This window comes from Nannospalax galili, unplaced genomic scaffold (assembly GCF_000622305.1).
Source record: "Nannospalax galili isolate Female #2095 unplaced genomic scaffold, S.galili_v1.0 scaffold842, whole genome shotgun sequence".
Classification (NCBI taxonomy): domain Eukaryota; kingdom Metazoa; phylum Chordata; class Mammalia; order Rodentia; family Spalacidae; genus Nannospalax; species Nannospalax galili.
Window position 1 is genome coordinate 935,288 of NW_008349291.1, and position 18,588 is coordinate 953,875.

The window sequence follows — 18,588 nt, forward strand, 5'->3', positions numbered from 1 at the left end:
CGCGCCGGCGGGGGAGGACCTCCCAGACCAGGAGCCACCCCGCACCCACTGCCCAGCCAAGGGTCAGACACACTGGACACAGAGGGGCTCCATAAAGTAAAATACAACAAAATGTTTAATGAGCAAATTCGTATTAGCAAATATGAAACTGCCACAGAGAGGAGGAGAGGGACGGGGCCACGGGGGTGGGGAAGACTAAAGAGAACCAACTACTTAAACCGGGGTGGAGACCAGGAAGGACCAAAAGCCAGAGGATGGGAGCTGTGGTCCTGCAAAGGGAGAGGGGGCAGGGCACTGAGGGCCAGACAACAAAATTCAAAATAGTTTGGCCATAAAATATAAACACGCTATGTTCCTACCATGGGGAAAGGAAGGAGAAAAGGGGAGGAGAGGCTGTTTGGGGAGGGGCTGTGGGGGGAGGGTTCTACCCGCCCTGCTGCGCACCCAGTCCCCATCCCGACCCCTTCCCTCTGTGTCTGTGTGGGTGCATGTGTCTGTGGGCCTGTGTGCACTTCCCCAGTCCCCTCCCTGCCCTAGCTCCCTACCCCCCACCCCCCTTAATTGCTGCCATTCCAGTTGCTGCCGGCTGTCATTCGGCTGTCACTCCTCTGCCCATCTTCTTCAGAGTGGGGAAAAGGAGGGGGGGACAGGCGAGGGGGAAAAGTCCCCAGCCAGCCCTGCCCCCACCCTCCCCCGGCCACCTCTACCAGAAGTCCCGGCGGTGATAAGAGTCGGGGTCACAGTATTTCGTGACAACCACTCTGTTGGCGAACTTGCGGCCTGTTAGGCCCTGCATGGCTTTCTGGCAGTCAAACACAGAGGTGAACTCCACAAAGATCTGTGGGAACAAGAGGCAGATCTGTGAACAAAGCTATCCCCCAGGAACTAGCCAGCCTTCAAGTCCAGAACTGGTGTAGGAAATGAAAAAGCCTCACCACAGTCTGCACAAAGAGGCTTTCGGTTCAGTTTTTAGAGCATCCACCCAAACGTTCTCCAGGATCAAAGAACAGACAGCACAGGAATGGAGAAACATGGACACAGGCCAGAGTCACCTGAATGTATGTGCAGGGCAGGTGACCAGAGACAAGATCCAAGAGAGTGGAGGGGCCACTTCACCACCAGCCACTAGGGGCAGGTTGCTCCCCAAACCACCAAAGGGCCATGTCCACCCTACTGAAACACTGCATAGGGGAGCTCAGCATTGAGGGTTCAAACCCACAGTAAAGCACTTGAGCTTGATGTGGCTTCTAATCTTACTTGACACTTACAGGACACAAACACAATGCATTATTCTAACCTGGAAACTGCACAACCCATTACCCACTTTAAATGGGGAGGAAATAAAAACCACTAGGAGAGACTGAGGCTGGCAAGAAGGCTCAGTGGGTAAAAAGCACTTCATGTCTGACAGCCTGACATTCAGAGTTTGACAGTCTGCATCCAAGTTGGAGAAATACCGTACTCCTGAAAGTTATTCCCATGGCACACACAAAATTAAGTTAAAAACAGTTTTAAAAAAAGGGGCTGGAGAAGATGGCTCGGCATTTAAGAGCACTGACTGCTCTTGCAGAGAACCTGGGTTCGATTCCCAGCACGCACATGGCCACAAACCATCCTTAACTCCAGTTCCAAGGGAATCCAAAGCTCTCGTCTGACCTCCACAGCATTGCAAAACACAGGTGCACTCACATACACGCAGGCAATACACTCATACACATAAAAATATAATTAAAATATTTTTTTTAAAAGAGAGAAAGAAACCTTGTAACCAAACTCAAGGTTTTGGATCCTTATGGAAAGAACTGAGCAAGAATTAGGACTAGGTAAGAAATTAATGACAGCTGTGTTGCTGTAGTGACAGTTGTTTGATTAAAAAGAAAAACTAAAGGTTATCTGGGTCTCAACTAGGGATATAACATGACCCCAGGGTTTAAAGAGCACTGTCTGCGGGTGCTTTGGGTTGTCACAAAAGGCAGGTGAAACTAGGGGTGAAACTGAACAAACCCAGAGCACAAGCTCAAGACCAGCCTGGACCATACAAGCATCCAAAGCCACCAGAAGCAACACAGCAAAACCCTTAGAGCAAAGCAAAACAAGTCAGCTGACCAAGAAGCCAGGCTCTCTCCATTGATTCTTTTTCCTAGTATTTACTTAGCCCCCATTTAACCCAGGCTTCCGTTAAGAGTCCAAATGAATCAAATTAACCAAGGCAGCACATCGGATACAGGCCAGAAACGAGACTCTTCCTCTTGACTCCCTCCTCTGGCCCTCTGCTGCCCTCTCAAGGTGCCCCAAACTCCTCCAGCCTCCACCCTCTGCCCCAACCCCACACAGGTGACTCTATCAATCTTCACACTTGGGGTATACCCACTACAACAGTTACCTGCTTCATAGCTATCTCTTCTTGGGTGTCTCAGGAACCTCAAAGGTAGCTCAGCCAAAACTGGCTATTGCCCTCCACCTCACCTGCTCAGTATCCTTGCTTCTCACCTGACACTCCCAACATCTCCTGGACCTGCTCCCTCCTATCTCAGCAAAGCTAAACCAACCAAGGTCTGAGCAGTTAAAGGTTCAGGTCTCCCAAATCCCAAGCCCATCAACTTCTCTCATCTCCTGCTTTAACAGTCTCCACATCCCTTAAGGACACATGTTCTGATGTCACTGCACAATTCACCACTTCAAATTCTGGAGTATACAGATAGCTACAATGTCATTAGATGATACAATCTAACAGGACTATGGCTGTGTATGCTGGACATCCCTGAATGAATCCTGCCTACACAGCACAGGACCCGAACAAGATCCCATCTTTCTCCCAGATTAACAGCAGACTCTTCACCTGACTCATGCTCTCTAATCCGTTTACCACTGAGCCAGACTCACACCGGCCTTTCTCTCTCTCCTTAAAGCCCTACTACACTACTCCAGAAAAAAACCCTGAGCTTCTTCATGTTCACAGGGCCCATCCCAACGCACTCTGAAAAACTAGCCTCTTCTCACACAAATCCTGCTCATGTCTACTTCAACCACACCTAGGGTTCCAGAAAACAAATGGCTACACACACCTGCCCTCTCATCACTCCTTCCACACTCCTACCTCACAAGGCTCAGCTCCACTCCTACCTCAGAAGGCTCAGCTCTACAGATGTACTATACACCCTACCCCAAGCAATCTCCTACCTGGAGGCCCTGGCCCTGCTCACTGTCCATTTGCCTAAGACACACTGCCTGCCAAGATAACCTCGCCTCACTCAGCCTAACTGCCACCCTTCAACCTCCACCTGCTTATCTAAAACCATAGCCTGGGCCTATGGATGTGGCTCAGTAGAACACTATGTGAGAACACTGGGTTCAATCCACAGTACCCAAAGGAAAAAAGGAGCCTGGTAACCTTGCTCCCCACCCTTTCCTGCTACTGCCCGACACGGCACACATATCCCATCCCCCAAAACAGCGTCCCCAAGGACTTCAGCTACTTGTGGGTAGGAGCTCTGTTCAAAACTGAATCTTCCCTTTGGCACAGTATGAATCCCACTAGCTCTTGTCCACGGTGGACCAAGCACAGTGCAAAGGTGGTAACTTGGTGGGCTCTGAAATCAAGACCACCTGGCTGTGTGGCTTATCACCTGTGTTATATCCCATTCAGGACCCACCAGGAGAACTGAGCCCAGATGAGCTTCAGGGGAGCACAGGACACATTGGACACATGTAAGTGGTGAAGCAAAGTCACTTGCAAAAGGGTCAAGAAACAGGGAGAGGAAAAGTCAGGTTCTGAACCAAAGCGACATCAATACAGATGCCAAATTTTTGCCTGTGGGCCCTAAGCCCCCCAAAGGCCCCCATCTTGAGTCCCTGGCATCTCCCCTGGCAGGTCTAGAAGGAATACTCAGGGTAAGTGGGGATAAGGGGGTACACAAGATAAAGGGAGTACCCTGACCTTTCCACAGCCAGGCACCTCCACACCATCCACGGGCCGGGGGATCTCAATGGACTTGACCAGACCGTACTTGCTGCACTCATCTCGCACATCCTCTACAATCTCCTCGTACTCCTCATCGTCCAGCAGCTCTTCGGGGAGCACCATATTCATGAGACACAGGACCTCGGTCGGGTGGCCACCCATCTGCACCTGAGAGCTCATCAGGCCCGGCACTTGCAGGGTCACAGGTGTCTGGTTGATGGTGCTCTGTGGGGCCATAGACAGCAGGAATGTTACCGAATAGTTCAGACTAGCCTCCCTCCATTCAAGCCTGTACCCCAACACCCAACCAGGGGAGGACCATTCCTCTACTCGATACCTATGACCCCATTCCCCAAACCCCTCCCATGAAAGCTGGGGCAGAACTTAAGAAAACCTTCCCATCCAGCCCTTCCCACCCAGGGCCCCTCTAGCCAATGGAAGATGACGTGCCGGGAGGCTCACCAGCGTGGCATTCTTGGCTCCCACACTTGCCCTCTGGACAAGCAGCTTCTTGTCCCCTAGCTGCATCCCATTCAGCCCCGCAATGGCCTATGGTCAGAGGACGAAGGGTGGAAGGGGTACGGGAGAGGTGCAGGTCAGGAACCAGGAGCCCAACACTTCCCCCCCCAAAACTGGGGCATTGGTGGGGAAGGAGTGGAAGGCAAATAGCATTCAGTTTGGAGAGAGGCAAAACCAAGGGAAGGTGAGTGAGCCCACGCACAAGGCCTTGCTGTAGGCTGGCCACCTCCCACCGAAGCCCGAGGAGAGGAGACCTAGGCTTGGAAACAGAGCAGGGTGAGGAAAGGCAGATCAACAAACCATCAAACACTCAGGGCTCACCTGGTCTGTGACGTTGATGTCCACGTACTCACAGAAGGCATATCCCTTGGAGAGCCCTGTAGCACTGTCCTTGACCAGGTTGAAGGCCTTGAGAGGCCCAAACGATGTCAGCAGCTCCTTCACCTGCAGACCAGGAATCCATCAGGTTTTGATCAGATTGAGGAGAGCGGCTGATAAGGGGGCAAAGGATTTACCTGGTCATCGTTCAGGTAGTTGGGTAAGCCCCCGATGAACAGCTTATGGGCAGAGTCAGGGACCACAGTGGACACAACTCCTGAAGAGAGAGGGTACAAAGAGTTTAATTCCAGCACAAAGTCATTCCCCAAATTCCAGGGAGAGTGCTAGGTGTGGTGACACACACGTACTCTCAGCACTAGGAAGCCCAAAACAGGAGCTCTATCCTGAAAAGACCTACAGGAGTTCCAGAACAGCCTGGTCTACAAAGCGAGTTCCAGGACAGCCAGAGCTACATATAATTAAGTAACAAAAAAATAACAGAAGCCATGTAAAAAACAAACAAACAAAACAAAAACCAGAATAATCACCAGGAGCTCCTCACAGGCCCTGTCCTGACGAGGACCCCGGTTGACAAAGGTGGAAGGAGGCATACCATGCACACTTCCCTCCTGTCTACACAACATTCGATTTTTTTTTTTTTTTTTTTTGAGGCACGGTCTCCCTGTAGCCCCCAGCTGACCTGGAACTCACTATGTAGACCAGGCTGGCCTTGAATTCAGAGATCCTCCTGCCTCTACCTCCTGAGTGCTAGGATTAAAGGCATGAGCCACCATGCCTGGCCTTTTTTAAATTTACTTTTATTTTATGTGCATCAGTGGTTTGCTTGCATGTATGTAAGTGCATCATGAGTGCAATGCCCAAACACCAGGAGAAGGTATCTAATCCCCTAGAACTCGAGATACGGATAGTTAGCCACCACATGGGTACTGGGAACCAATCCAAGGTCCTCTGTAAAAGTAGCTAGTACTCTTAACCACTGAGCCATCTCTCCAGCCCCCTTTTAATCTTTTTATGTGTATGAGTGTTCTGCCTGCATGTATCTAAGTGCACATGTGTGTGCAATGCCAACAGAGGCCAGAAGAGGGTGTCAGATCCCCTGGAACCGGAATTACAGACAGTGGTTAGTCACTCTGTGGGTGCTGGAATCCAAACCTAGGTCCTCTACAAGAGGACCCATGCTCTTAAGCACTGAGCCATCCCTGTCCTGTGCATCTGTCTCCCCCCCACCACCACCAGCACACACACACACATTCTGACAAGAACACAAGCCCCCTAAGGAGAATGCACTATAAACCCAGTCCAACCGGCCTGGAAGCCCCAAGCTGGCGGCAGCAGCACCCTGAACACCCTGGCCCACATTCATACCTTACATCTGCACCCTGGGGTACGTCTGTCTCCTTGGCTCTAGAGACATTGCTGACACTCTCAACTCCTCCTCTACCATAACAGCAGGCCATAACTCAGAAAACCCTCACTGACAAACACCCAGGGTCATCTCCCAATTAAATCACTTAGCCCTTTGCCTTCAGGGTCTCCTATATCCACCAGCCTCTACCTGGAACACTGCAGAAGTGGCCTGCTCTCACATGGATGCCTGACAAGGAGCCGAGAGGCTACTGGAAATCTCAGAACATGCCTCAGATCCTGTATTAAGGATCCACAAGGCACAAATCTAACAACACGGTGCTGTCGGCTGAGTGAGTTTAGCAGCCCCACTCCTACCTTCTCTAGTGAACTTCGGACACACGGGCCAGCACTGGCCAGATGGAAGGTGGTACCACATGAGCTTCACCAATATCACCACTTCATTCTTAGCCACCCCATCAGACCCTAGCCATCAATCCAGCCTCATCCCCACTTCAAAACTCTGGGTCCGTGGCCTCCCTGTCTTCAGCAGTCCCCTACACAAAGTACAAGTGCCACATCCCACCTCCATCCTGATCTTTGGAAGCATCACGTAAAACATGGAGACTAAGCCACTGCCCCACCCACTCTCCAAGCTAACAACCACCCCACTCCAGCTCTTTAGTCCCCAGAGAACTGCAGACACCAACCCAGCCATTGCAACCCCCTGAGCTACACCCCAGCAGTGAAGTCATGCAGACAACAAGACCTAGCTGGGGTGCCACTGGGACAAGAAGCAGCATCCTGAGAGCAGGGGTACATGGCCAGTGCTGCCACAGGCACAAACTAAAAGTCTATCTCAGTCTATGTAAAAGCCCCCATTACAATATAGTCAAGTCCTAAGGGCAGGAAAAAGTCACCTTCCAGGGCTCAACTAACTGCCTCTCACAGGCAGCTCAGCAGACTCAGGGCTCTGCCCTAGACCCCACAGGGGAGCAGCAAGGCAGGTCACCCCAGAACCTGGATCCCAAATTCAGTCTGGTAACCACTGTGCTATATTTCAAGAGGGCAGCACAGGTCAAGACCCCAAGTGAGGTGCCCTGGGTTCAAATCCTGGTTGTCTTCATCTATAGAACAGGAAGAAATACCAAAGCCACACAAGACACGCTTTACTCCCAGGCATAACAGAGTCCAATGTTGGCAAGTTAGGGCTTCACTTCAGTGGAAATGAACTCATGCTTACCACCCCAGGTGATGTCTACTTTATCAAGTACCTTCCAGTTTCTGCATTTTTTTTACCCTCAACCAAAGAGTCTACTGATTTCATCAAATGCTTTCCTCTCTAGTCTGTGCAGTGAAAATTGTTTACCTACTTTAGAAGAGGAAGTTTGGAAGGGAAGCGTAAAACACTACCTTCATCATAGGGAATGCACTGAAGAACACTAACCTGAAGGCAGAATCCCACTTGCTGCTGCCTGCCCCAGAGTGGGAGAGATGTGCCCAATCACTGCAGAGATGGAAACCTGGCCTCTTCAGATAGGTACATCCCCAAGAAAAGGGTAAGTGATCTTCCTATTGTTTGATCATAGGAGAGGCTGCCTGTGGAAAAGGCCTGCCACTAAGAAGCATGGTCCAACCAACTGTACCTGTATCTGTTTTCAGTAAGAAGGCTACAGTAAGAGGTAGTGCAGGGAAAAGCTGGACAGGGAACCCAGAGGCAAGCTGGGTAGCCCAGGAGGGTACCACTGATTCCATGACTTGAACAAGTTTTTTTTTTTTAACTTTTTAAAAAATCTTATTTTATGTGTATACGTGTATTGCCTACATGTAGGTAAGTGCACCCGTGTCATGCAATACCCGTGGAAGTCAGAAGAGGCTGTCAGATCCCCTGGGACTGGAGTTACAGACAGTTGTTAGCTGCCATGTGGGTGAACAAGTTTTTAATCACTGTGCCTGGCTTTCCTCCTCTGTGAAACAATTCCATCCACCACCACAGCACAAGTCAAATTGACTTAACACAGGGCACAGCCAGGTGGTATGACGCACATTTGTGATCCTAGCACTGGGGACAGGGAGTCAAGTTGGAGGCCAGTCTGGGACAGAGACACCATATCTGAAGAAATCAACAGCCAGGCCTGTAATCCAAACTACTCAGGAGGCTAAGGCAGGAGGATCCAAAGTTCAAGGCCTCCCTGGGCAATTTAGAGACTGTCTCAAAAACTACAAAGGATATAGCTCAGTAGCAAACTACCTGCTTAACATGTATAAGGCCCTAAGCTCAAATCCTAGTACCACAAAAAAACAATTTAAAAAACAAAGAGGTAACATATACAAGACCTGACTGCGTGCCAGTACATACTTTAAAAAGCAAGCAGTGATCCAGGTGTGATGGCACACGCCTTTAGTCTGAGCACTTGGGAGGCAAAGGCAGGTGGATCTCTTTGAGTTCAAGGCCAGCCTGGTCTACATAGTGAGTTCTAGGACAGCTGAGGCTACAGGGAGGCCCTGCCTCAGAAAGACCAAAAAAATTCCAAAAAAAAACAAAAACCAAAAACAAGCAGTGAGCCACAACTGACCACCCCCCCAAGTCCTAATTTGCTGACTGTTAACGGGGGCTGGAGAGATGGCTCAGAGGTTAAGAACACTCACTACTCTTACAGAGTGGGAACCCAGGTTCGATTCCCAGCACCCACGTGGCAGCTAACAACTGTTGGTTAACTCTAGTTCCAGGGGATCTGATGCCCTCTTCTGACCTATGCAGGCAGTACATGGCATGGATACACTTACACACATGCAGGCAATACACTCATACACATAAAATAAAATATCAAAAAATAAAATATTAAAAAAATTCAAACTGTGAATTTAGTGGAAAGAGACATAAGCAAGATGTTCTACAGCTTCATCTGGGAGACACACCAGGAATCATCAAGCAAGCTGAGCCTGGTAGCAGAGGTGTAATCCAGCTATTCGGGAGACTGAGGGCAGGAGGCGCCCAAGTTCAAGGCCTAGTCAGTAGGCAACTTGAGAGATGCCTCAGGGAGGTCAACTGTTGCCAAGTCTGACAACTTGAGTTCCACCAAGAGTCACATGGTAGAAGGAGAAATCGGACTACCACAGGGTCTCTTCTGACCTCCACAGGTGCTGTTGCATGCACATGCGCACAACACACACACACTCCCCAAAAACAATTTTTTTTTTTTTTTTTTTTTTTAAATAATGAAAAGGTACACTGAATTAACCAGAACTTGCAGTGAACAAGCACTGAATAGTGAGGACCCTAACTCAGGGCCTGGGCTACCACAAATGTGCCTGTCTGCCTTCTAGGACTCCACGGGCCCTCCTCTGAAGTGAGGGCCTGATCTCTACAGGCATCCTCCACTGTTGAGCACTAGCCAGCAGAACCCCACGTTCAACGTTCCAAGTAGCCTGAGACCTGTGTCTCTCTCACTCACTCAGCTAGCGCTCCAGAGCCAGTGATTCCTGCATCCCAGGCAGGGCCTCCAACAGCCTAAATCTGCACTTCTACACCACCTGCCAAATGCTGTCAGCTAACCACAGCCTGAAGGCCACACAAGCCACTGCTGCTTGCTTAGCTTAAACTTCTGAAAGATTACTGCATGATATGAAAAACCACATAAAACCCCCCTTCACTGACCCGTCTGCAGCACTCACACTGGTCGTATGTTGTGATCCGCCCACCAGAAGTGATGTGCAACAGCTCTGGGGAATGGCCCAGAGCACAGGATTCAAGGCACATGCCAGAGACATGGGATCAGGAAGAGAACAGACTCAGTGGGTCCTGAGCTGCGGACCATATACAGGAGCTGTGCTGAGGTCTGCTGATAGGCACCTGCAGACAATCACAGACCCGGGGCCTGAAGTCCCAGGGCCAAGAGGCCAGAGCAGGAACAGGGCCCAGACTGTGAGCCACACACTTTCCCAAGCACCTCTGGTCTGGACCTGGCTCTGACATTTACAGGCTACGCACTCTCAAGCAGATCAACTCTCAAGCAGATCAGTTCATCCCCTCGGGAGCCCAGGGGTCACACCTGTCAAGCTACAAGAACGGCCATGGGATCCAAAGCACACACACTACTTCCTAGGTGGGTGGGAAGACAGGAACAGTGGACCATAAAACTTGGACTGAGTAACAGGGTTCCCCAACAGATTCCCCCACTCACCAGGCACATAGACAGAGGGGTTCTCTGACATGCCAGGCAGTGGCTGGTAATCGTGAGGCCTTCGAATCTTCAATGACTGGCCCTGGAAGATGATGCCATCAAAGGCCATGGCCTGGGTAGTCTCATCCACTGACCGGAACTGAAGGAGAGAAAAGGCAGTGGTGAAGGATATGGTCAAGGAACACATCAGCCCCTACCCTACCCCCACGGCTCGGACTTTCTTTTCACTTGTATAAACAAGTATCTTGCGCCAAGCCCTGGCCTGGCCACTGGAGGACACCAGTCACCCTAGCAAGCAAAGACACCATACCCACAGAGACAGAGGAAGCACACATCTACAGCTGTGACAGCACTGGGAAGTAACAAGAGCCAAGGCCAGCATGGGGAAGGGGGCTGACTGGGTGACACCTCAGCCAAGTCAAACAGCCAGCACACGTCAGGGCTGGAGAGGTGGGTCTCTGGTTAGGGGCACTGGCTGCTCTTACAGAGAACCCAGGTGTGGCTGACAGCACCCACATCGTGGCTAGCAACTGTGGGCCTATAACTCCAGATTCAGGGGATCCAACACTCTCTTCTGAGCTCCATGGGCACTGCCACATGGGTACACTTACATGCAGGCAAAACACATACATAAAATAAAAATAATTTTTTAAAAAAAGCTTTAAAGCCGGGCGTGGTGGCACACGCCTGTAATCCCAGCACTTGGGAGGCAGAGGCAGGCAGATCTCTGTGAGCTTAAGGCTATCCTGGTCTACATAGTGAGTTCCAGGACAGTTGGGGCTACAGGGAGACCCTGCTTCAAAAATAAATAAATAAATAAATAAACAAATAAAATTAAAAAGCTTTTAAAAAATAATCCTTCTTAGCAGCCTGACAGCATTTCAGTGCCTCCACTGTACAAGAACATGAGCCCACAGAACTGAGAGCTAAAAACCAAGTCCCTTCACCAGCGGACATGGAGTGAACCAGCTCAACCCAGGCCAGAAAGAGGGAGAAGCTCCCACGTCCTGTGAGGGTCAGCATGTCCTGGGCAGAGCGGCCTGGGGCAGAAGAGTCCAGAAAGGCCAACAAAGTCTGCAGGAGCCAAAAACAGCCTCCCAGGCTACGAGGAGAACACAAGAAGGCAGGATGGGAGGTGCAGACCCAGAGCAGCTAAGTGCAGAATGTGTGCAGAGGGCGCAGTGGAAGCGGCAGCAGACTGGCAAGCTAAGGTAGGCATGCTATCCCTTACCCACCACGTGAGAACTCACCTCCAAGAAGGCGAAATTCTTGTCTTGGTTAATCTGCACAGCCAAGACCGGGTTGCCAGGGGCCTGAGTCAGCCCCCCCAGGCGCATCTGGGCATTGAAGAAGTCCATCATGGCCTCCTGCAGAGGGAATAGGAGACAGGGGAGGGCGGGGAGGGAGGTGGAGAGAGGAGGGGAAGGGTGAGAGAGGGAGACACAGAGGGGTTTGGGGGTAAGGGGAGAGGGATGAGGGCAGGGAGAAGGGAAGGGAAGGGGGCAGTGGAATATGGGTCAGGGGTGTAGAGGTCAATCGTAGGAACAAAAGCAGGAGGAAGTAAGAAAACAGAGGAAGCGATGGAAAGAACAGGAAATGAGCATGAACGGGCCAGACAGGACAGATGTGGGGATGAGCCATGGGGCCCCAAACAATTAGGAGAAAGATTATTCAAGAAAAGATGAAAGAACATGACAGGAAGGAAAAAATACACAAGACAACACCAGGAAGAAACACCCAGTCACGCAGACAGCGAGGGCAGGAAAAGCAGCGACAGAACAGAACAGAGACAAGTAAAGGGACAGAAAGGGAGACCAGGAGAGATGGAGCGAGATTGAGTGCAAGGCAGAAGGGATGAAGGAGGAGGGGAGGACGGGACAGGGTGGGAGGGGAGGAGAAAAGAGTGATGTGGAGGGATCTGGCCCTGGAGTCCGGGGGCTGGTTTATCAAATGTAGCAAAGTGCAGGTTGAGAAAGTCAGAATGGACCTTACTTGCCTTCGACGATGGTAGCAAACTTTTTGTTGCTACGAGGGATCTCAGCCCCACAATATTTCACTTTAAAGAGAAATGGAAACAACTCTTTGATCTCGGGATTCTCAGGGGGTGCCACGGGAAGGGGTGGGGGAGAGGGATGGGGAGAGGAGCGGTCGGGAAGGTGGGGGAGGTCAGGGCCATCAAAAATAAAAGAACAGCGACCATGGGAGGGATGTGGGGAAAGGATGTGGACAGACGGCAGAAAAGGAGAGCATGTCAGAAAAAACTGCAGGGGGCGTGCGTCTGTGTGTATGTGTGTCGAGTCTCCCTCTCTGTCTCCAACACGTAGGTACAGTATGTAGGTAGGTACATTATGTGTGTGTTTGATCCCTGGGTTGCTGCAGGAGGTTGGGGGAGGGGAGACGGGAGAGGGGAAGAGGAGGAAGGGAGGGGCCACCCCCAGCCCGGCCCCTGGCTGGCTCAACTCCATCGGTCCGTCTGGGAGGGGGCCGGGGGGTCTTGCAGGAACAGCGTCTGACCCGTGCAGGTTGGGGAAAGGGAATGGAGGGGAGGGGAGGAACAGGGTGGGGGAACAGGGGAGAGGGCAGGGCCAGGGGGAGGGCAGTACCTCAGTGATGCCAAAGGGGATGTTGCCCACGTAGAGACGTCTGGCCTGTCTGGTCATCTGGCTCCCAACCACGGGCACCGGCGTTGGGGTCACAGCCAGACCATCAGGAGTCATGGTGGGGAGAAGGGCAGTGGCTGGTATCTGACCGGCAGCTTCAGGAGGGGTGCAAACAAAGCCAAACCACGTTAAGAGTAAACTTCAACCCAGACCACCTGGCACACACTGCAAACTCCCCCACTTCATCTGGAAGCTCCTCCATCTGTCAAGTAAGTTCAGCAACAGAACCTGGTCGGTACCCACTGCTAAGCCTCGCTGCTTAAAGGGCCCAGGCCAGGCTTGCTCTGCCTCAGCTGCAGGCTCTTCATTTCCTCCTCCAGCCAGGGCTCTCACAGGGCAGGAGCCAGAGGCCCTCTGGTGTGACCCAAGTGCACAAGGAAAACTTATGGGAGGAGGGGCTCCTCCACGCTCTTGACCCTCTACAACAGTCTGGGGACCTACCTTGCATGGCCTTGTACTGCATTGGGGTGATGTGCTCAAAACCAGGTGGTGGCACGTCCCAGTATTTACGGACCTTCTTCTTCTTCTCATGACGGGGGGAACGACTGGGGAAGTGGGGAAGGGGAGATCGGGGCAGGGCAACCTCAGTCTGACCAACAGTGGGCCTGCAAGCCCCCTGGTCAGGACGCCCTCCCAGGGCTCCCTCCAGCCCCCCACACCCTCCCCCCCACATAAGCTCCACGCTCTCCAAATGTGAGAGGATCAAGTCAGAGCTGGGTCAGGCCTGGGGAGGGGCACTGGCTTCAAGACACATGGACTCCTTCCCCAGTGCTCAAGCAAGGGTGGATGCAAGGCAGGCAGACACAGGGTGAGGGGGGTGGAGGGAGTGGAAATCAGGGCAGAAGGGGCAGGAAGAGAAGCTCACATCAATCCACTGTGCTCCTCTTTAGCGCCTCTGGTCAAAGGTTTGCTGGGGATGAGAGGAAAAGTTATAGGGAGAGTGACTGAGAACCCATCTTCCCCATACACCACACCCCCTTCCAAGATACTGAACCCCAGGGCTGGGCAGGACCGAGGGAAATCAAGTGGCATGCAGTCTCCCTTGGCCCTGCCACCTCCCCCAAACACTACCACCCCCAGAAAAGGAGAGGAAGGAGCAGGGAGTGGACAGGCTACTCTATGGAGAAACTGAGGTAGGGAAGGAGGGGCAGAGAGAACAGAGGGGAGCCTAGGTAGGAAGCGTATTTCGGATAACCAGACCAGCTGCTCTGAGCTGGACATTAAGTTCGGGGTTTGGAAACCACTCTACTGGAGACAGAGACCAGTCCTCTCCAGACAGTCCCATAGAGAACCAGAGAAAAGAGAAACATCAGGCCCTTGGAATCTAGTCCTTGGAAAAATACAACTCACTTCCCATCTCCAACAACTACTGCCTCAGCAACCCACTAGCACTGCCAACAGAGAAACTAAAGAAACCTCAGAAATGGCCAAGTCCAAGACAGAGCACCCCACCCCATGTCCACAAAGAGAAGAAACAGGGTCCAGGCCTGAATAGGCCTTATCACACCCCTGGCCAGCAAACACCTGCCCCCAACTCCCAAGCTGGCCCAGCCGAGGTCCCAGGATTCTAGTACCTTCGTCGCCGCCTGTCCCGGGAGGCACTGCGCTGGTCCCGGTTGCGGCGGTCACGACTCCGGCTCCTGCGCTTCCGGTCCCGGCTTCGAGAGCGGCTATGGCTGCGCTTCCGGTGCCGGTTCTCCTTGTCCCGTTCTGGACAAGGGTGAGAAAGGACGGGTGAGTGGAAACAAAGTGCAGGCCCAGCCCACCCTGCGTGCTGGTGGCTATGCCAAGACCCAGGGAGGCCACCCCCCATGGGAAGGATTCAGTGGGGGGAGACAACAGGCCTCCTGGGTCCACACCTGAGTCCCCAAGGACTCTGAGGGGACCAAAGGGAAAGGGCCTGGAAATGCCCCCGGGGTGTAAGATACCTGAGGATGCTCAAGAGGAGCTGAGGAGCCAGAGAAGACAGAGGAGGCTGGCTCCTGGTCCCCCTCGAGGGCTGAGGGGCCTGACCTCAGGGTCGTCCCTGAGAGGGGCAGGGCTAGAGGCTGGGGAATCAAGAGACCCAATGATGTTTTCCAGAAGAAACCCAGCAACCCCTCAGGAAACACCTCTGCAACCAGCTGGCCCCCACAGTCCCACCATCAGGCCCAAGGGTCAGGTGCCAGGCAGGACCTAGCATAGTAACCCCAGGAAGCCAGGAAATTCAACTCCATCCCTCCCCAACCAGGTGAATAATACAACCAGCAAGCAGCCTCCGGGAGGAGGGGCTTCTTTGTAATGGACAGGCTGTGAGGAGATGCCTCCAGGGTCCCAGCTGGAAGCCCAAACCAGACCCTCCCTGCCTCACTCCCTCACAGCCAAAGGCAGCTCAGCTGCAAAGGGGCCAGCGTCTACTCCACTTCCTTAGCCTTGGAGACCAAGGCTTAGAGCAGACCACAGCCTTGCTAGTTAAACTACAGAATCTCGGTCTGGAAGCAGCGGCATCAGGCAGAGAGGCGAAACCCTCATCATCACACTTAGTTCCTCAACTCCTGCACCAGGTACAAGAAAAGATGAACGGCCAAGTGTGGTGAAGCACACCTGCATTCCCAGCACTTGGGAGAATAAGAAGGATAAGTTCGAGGCCAGTGGGTTACAGTAGACCCTAGCTTAAAAAAAAAGAAACACTCAAAAATCTTCAGCAGGAGTATCTTAAGAGTAGTGACCTCTGGAAGATAGGAAAAAGTAACAAGAAAGGGACAGCAAAGTGAATCTTAAACTCACAATTCTTTACATTTTCTTCTGATGCAATTAAGTAGGAACTTTCTTAAATCCAGGTAGACTCCACAACTACTGACACTTAGGAAAGCACCCCCAAAGGAGAGGAGGTGCCCAGCCTGAGGTGCTTCGAGCTGCTAGAGTCTGCACCACCACAGTATTTTACTTAATCCTCACCACTACTTTGAAAAACACTGCAGAAACTCCTAAGCAAATAAGAAGCTGAGGCTGCACAGGGGAGAACCAGGTCGGCTCAAAGCCCGACAGCAGCGGGCCATCGGCACTCCACAGTGAAGGTCAGGCAGAAAATCCCAGAGTCCAGATGCAATTCCAACAGCAGACCCTCCAAAGAATAAAATAAAATAGAAATCCAATCAAGAGCTGGAATAGAGGGCAGCTGGGGACAAGTAGCGGACGCCGAGGCAAGCACAGGCACAGCACCAGGCAGCTCTGGCTCCACATCTGCAAAATGGGCCGGTCCTAAGTACCAAGAGCCTTTTCCTGCTGCTAAGGCTCAAAACAGAGCGGCTACCCACAAGCAAAGAGCCCCGGAGAGGACTGAAAGACTGGGAAATTCCCTGTAGACTAGGGAGCTGAAGAAGGGTTTGAAGCCAAGAAGCAGGCAGGCTGGTCCAGGTAATGACACAAGCAGGCAGCCTCACGAACCTCCTCCCACATAGGTCCCGGACAGGTAAGAAAACTTGGATTGCTCAAAATGCTATACTGTGGTTGCCTTATTCGAAGGAGTAGCTCCACAAACCCCGGTCCTCAGGTCCCTGCTTCCCACAGCAGCAGGGTCGCTCCAGAACACAACAGCCACCCAGACTCCAGGACCAGCTAAAGCAGCTCCACCTAGAGCAGAGCAGAGCCTGGCTTTGCAGCAGAGCTCTACATAAAGCCATCAACATGTGGGTTTCTCCTCCTTAGACCAGGGTCACAATCTACCTCACTCAAGTGTCATAAGGACTTGGAAGAACATTTGGAAACAACCTTTTCCCGCCCTCCTTGACCCCAATACCTGACTTTCTACTTTCTAAATATGTGGCTTCACAGGAGCAAATATGGCCAGGCACTTAGCACAGGCCAAGCCATATGCCACATACCAACACGATCTCAGTTCCAGTCTCCAACCAGCTAAGGCCTGGGAGTTAGTTGGCCTCAGTTTCCTCCCCAGTGAAGAGCACTATTTTGTCCTCAGAAGACTGTTAAACGATTCACTTAGGAAATCCATTACGAGTTTAATCACAGTTATAATAGATACCTACCACCATTACTAATCTCAAAAATCCATTAATACATCAAGGTCATTACGCAGATGAAAAATACAAAGCTATTAAAGTAGCACCTACTAAGCAACAACGTGGGTATTTCTCAAGTTGAACCCGGTATTTGCAACTCCAAAGCCTAAGCTCTTAAGCACTGCAATAAAGCAAACACACCAGGGCCACTCAGAAAAGTTATTTCTTCCACAGGCTGTTTCAGTCACTCTCCTACTCAATTCCAGCCTGGATTAAAAGAATTCGCAGCCGGACGGGGTGGCGCACGCCTTTTGCCAGCGCTTGGGAGGCAGAGGCAGCCTGGTCTACATGGAGACCCTGTCTCAAAAAGAAAAATTCTGAATCCCCTCATCCAGCCCTCTGAACTCCACCTAGGAACACAGCCTAAGCCTCAATCAAGACTCAAGTCTTCACCCTTTCTATTTTACAAAGGTCAAACACTTCCTTAGAAGTCCTTAGTCCGATGAGCACCAACTTGGCCTTGGCTTGGTTTGATCCACACACAGTACAGGTCCCTGCCTTAAGAGTATCTACCTACCTCCATTAACCCGTTACTACCCCAATGGGCCGGCTCTCCGCCACTTTGGGCCGGTTTTCTTATCCCTATGGTGAGGCTGAGTGGCTGGAGTTTGAGATGTGACAGGATTTGGGGTTTTGTCTAAATTTAAGAGATGTCCCGGGCACTCCCATCGCAATTACCGGCAGCCAAAAAGACCTCAGGCATATACGACGTGTGTGTACCAGGGGCACAAAGAGTGCAAGCTTCCCCTTCGGCGGGGAAAGGTGTCGGACACACAGATCTTCGGCACCGAACAACCGGCGACTGGGGCAGAAACACTCTGACCGGGGAATTCCAACCAAATGGAAAAAAACATGAACTGGCGCAAAACAAGCCCAAAGCCAGCAAGCGCCGGGAAACAGAGCACCCAGTCCACGTGAAGGGAAGGGGGGGGTTCACTACCGCCATTTTGGAGACAAAGGGGGCGTGGAGAACGGAAAAGTACGCCCGACCGGAAGCGGAAGTTCCGAGACAGCATAAAAAGATTGGCATATGGGGTCTAAATCCATCTTTTTCCTAAATAAAGGGAGGACCCCACGCTGAGGAACCCGGCGCTCTCAGAGGGCCGCGCCGCCTCAGCCGGGACCACATGGTCACCGGACCGAGCTGCGCGCATGCGCTGTGGACCTCGCCCGCGCCCCTTCCCTCTCCGCGCGCTGCAGAAAGGGGAGGTCACGTGAGCGAGGCGCGCGCCACGGGCTGGGGGGGCATGGTGCGGCCTCAAGGAGGGGGACGGAGAAAATGGCCGAGGGTAGGGGCGAAGCAAGGAGCCACCCAACCCCGGCGTCCTCACCTTGTTTATTCTCATTGAGCTGCCGCTCGAACTCATCGAAGTCCGACATGCTTAGGCGGCCGCGTCGGGCCCTGTACAGCTCTCGCTTCGCCTTGCCGCCCGCTCCGGCCGCTTTGGCTACTTCCGCCGATGCCTTCAGCTACTTCCGGCCCCCGCCAGCACTCCGTCGCCTACCTAATCAAGCCCCCCAAG

The 18,588-nt window shown here is 52.2% G+C and overlaps 1 protein-coding gene across 2 annotated transcripts; it reads right to left on the reverse strand.

The window, feature by feature from the left end:
• Positions 1-92: 92 nt before the first annotated feature.
• On the reverse strand, positions 93-18,588 carry U2af2 (U2 small nuclear RNA auxiliary factor 2). 2 transcript variants are annotated; one of them, XM_008846637.1, is made up of 12 exons: positions 18,397-18,588; positions 14,582-14,717; positions 13,873-13,917; positions 13,449-13,552; positions 12,951-13,102; positions 11,598-11,714; positions 10,348-10,486; positions 4,996-5,075; positions 4,802-4,924; positions 4,424-4,510; positions 3,938-4,186; positions 93-838 (listed from the first exon to the last, which is right to left on the reverse strand). In XM_008846637.1, the coding sequence occupies exons 1-12, from the start codon at positions 18,443-18,445 to the stop codon at positions 704-706; spliced, it is 1,416 nt and encodes a 471-aa protein (XP_008844859.1). In that variant the 5' UTR covers positions 18,446-18,588; the 3' UTR covers positions 93-703. The 2 variants fall into 2 exon arrangements, with proteins under 2 accessions (XP_008844859.1, XP_008844858.1); XM_008846636.1 differs by having other exon boundaries at positions 4,412-4,510.

What these genes read in the sequence shown, in the direction of transcription:
- U2af2 (XM_008846636.1), bottom strand. Translation starts at nt 18,445, where the DNA reads ATGTCGGACTTCGATGAGTTCGAGCGGCAGCTCAATGAGAATAAACAA. An exon ending in GAGGAGCACAGTGGATTGAT is followed by an intron (nt 13,553 to 13,872) that starts GTGAGCTTCTCT and finishes CCACTTCCCCAG; the next exon opens with TCGTTCCCCCCGTCATGAGA. An exon ending in CCACGCTGGTGAGCCTCCCG is followed by an intron (nt 4,187 to 4,411) that starts GCACGTCATCTT and finishes ATGGCCCCACAG; the next exon opens with AGCACCATCAACCAGACACC.